We start from the raw sequence: 2436 nt of genomic DNA, 5'->3' as shown, positions 1-2436 counted from the left end.
TCTGGAGTTCTGAAAGATTTCTCTCTCTCTCTCAGCTATTTATTTATTTATTAAGCAAGCCAATCCACTCGGGAAAAAAAAGAAAAAAAAACTGGGCTTTTAGAGTTAATTTGACTTTTTTTTGCTTGCTCATAGCAACTATTAACAGGGAAAAAAATAGAAAAAAATGAGTTTTTTCTTGGAAAAAACAAGTAAAATTTTGAAAAGTAAAAAGAAACAACGGCCAAATTTGATCAAGAGTCCTCTAGGGTTTTTTTAATACGTTTTTTTTTTGTTTGTTTTTTGTTTTTAGTACTTAGCCTATTTTAGTATGCATCTTAATTTATTTTATAGCATTATAGTGTAAAGGACTTTGTAAATTATTAATTGTAACAAATAGATATTAAATATTTACTCCACAGGAACAGAACAAATGCTAATATTTAGGTAACAAACTGCTCTTAATCTTCTGCCTATAGACAAGGTAACTACTGGCTTCTGTGGTTGCTCCATGAAATACGAAATGAGTAAATAGTATTTAAAGAAAAAAAAAGTTTTTAATTTATTATGATAATTTTTAAAAGATAGCATTCCTAATAGTATGTTTTATGCATTTCGTTAACCCTCTCAGGGCAATGTTGCAGAGTTGCAATAGATAAATGTTGGCAACCTTTTATTACCCCATATGATCATTTTCTCCAAATATCACTTTTTTTCTGTTACTAAAACTTCATTTGGCCCTTAGAGGGTTAATTTATCAGAATAAATGGTACAATCAAAAAACACTTAAAAAAAGCTCATTTAAAAACTCCCCAAAACTGGTTGTGGTAGCAATTATTTTAGGTTTGCTCAATTACTTTTGAATTGATACTTTGTCATCTTTCTCTCACCTCCAGTGTCTGGTTAATGGCGTATCATATGATAAAATAGCACAGGAGGGGGGTAACGTCACAACTCTGGAGATCTTTTTCTCTGGTTTCCCCCGAATGGTTGGGCTCTTCTTCTTTCCAAATCTTTGCCAACTCACCATAGTGGACCAGACCATCGAACACATTGAAGGCCTGGAGAACTGCCCTCTGCTGCAGGAGCTCTGGATAGTCCAGTGTCGTCTTAGAGTGAGTTTTCTTAAATATTTGTGTTCAAAAACAACTTCAGGCACGATCATTTATGATATTATAATATCGTTTATGAGCTTTATGTGGAATTAAACACTGAAAAAACAAGATTAAAACAATAATATTTCAAACACTGAAATATTATTTTTTACCCATGTTTGTTGTCAGATTTTTTTTAAGTATAATCTTTTTCTCATTGTCTTTACAACAGGAAATATCTGGACTTCAAAACTGTCAAAAACTAGAGAAACTGTACCTTTATAATAATCAGATATGTTACATACAAAACTTAGATTTGCAGGTGAACCTTGAAGTTCTGTGGCTCAACAATAACTGCATCACTAAAATCCAGGTATGACATGTAAATTACATTTTTCCTATCAGTCCTGGGTTTTTTATGCAATAACATTATATTTTCTGCATTTTTATGCAGCTTTTTAACAACCAGTTTTCTGCTTTGTGTCTGTTTTCCTCTGCAGGGTTTGGATACGCTTCAGAAGCTAAAGGAACTAAACCTCGCTGACAACTTAATTGAAAAGATTGGTATATTTGCAGATTTGCCCTCTAGTTTTCTTTCTCACATTTGATGAAACATTTACTGAAGTTGGAAATAAAAAAATCTAAAGGTTAACTTTTTTTTTTCTGCTAGGGCACAGCCTTGATCCAAACGTCAGCCTTGAAATTCTTAATCTATCCGGGAACCAGATCAGCTCCTTCAAGGTAAAAAAGGGGTAAAAAATGAACAACAAAGTATGCTTTTCAAATGATTTTCATTAAAAAACTTCTTTTCATGGTTTTTATAAATCTCATTAAAATCCTTTTCATTAACTAACAGACATTTTTTAGATTCTTGCTACAACAGGCATGCTAAAAATGACCTTTCTGAAGGAATGAACAGCATGAATTACATTTTTGACATTACAGTTTCAATGATATGGTCTGCTGAAGTAGGAGAAAAACATGAAAAGACAAGATTAATTTATGGGTTTTTTTGTTGCTAATTTAGGAATGTGTTACTTATACATTTGTTAAATCTGTTGAAGCTGACAGGCCTACAACTCATAGGTATGTCACTTCAAGGTCCTTTTCACTACATTAGAGGTTTTATAGCTCTTGCTGTTATTGGTCATAAACTGACACTGCCCTCAACTGCGGTTTATTCCTCACCCATTTGCCTTATTGGACAGTGTGACAACACCGCTCTTCTAAGGAATTGCCAGGGTCTTGGTCAAACCACATTTTTAACTAGATTTGCAATTCCTGAAGAAATTGCGTCTGATTGCTGAAAGCAATAGCGCTTTGAAGCATTTTACACCCGCAAGTGTGAAAGACCTTCTGTACG

The 2436-nt window shown here is 33.1% G+C and overlaps 1 protein-coding gene across 1 annotated transcript in view; it reads left to right on the top strand.

The window, feature by feature from the left end:
• lrrc9 (leucine rich repeat containing 9) overlaps window positions 1-2436 on the top strand; it is a gene marked incomplete in the record, with an annotated part of 14295 nt that overhangs the window by 442 nt on the left and 11417 nt on the right. The window contains 4 exon segments of the mRNA XM_024268284.2: window positions 876-1094; window positions 1306-1446; window positions 1574-1637; window positions 1744-1814. Coding sequence (XP_024124052.1) covers window positions 876-1094; window positions 1306-1446; window positions 1574-1637; window positions 1744-1814 — 495 coding nt within the window.

This window comes from Oryzias melastigma, linkage group LG22 (genome assembly GCF_002922805.2).
Source record: "Oryzias melastigma strain HK-1 linkage group LG22, ASM292280v2, whole genome shotgun sequence".
Lineage (NCBI taxonomy): Eukaryota > Metazoa > Chordata > Actinopteri > Beloniformes > Adrianichthyidae > Oryzias > Oryzias melastigma.
This window is presented reverse-complemented; position numbering and strand designations above follow the sequence as displayed.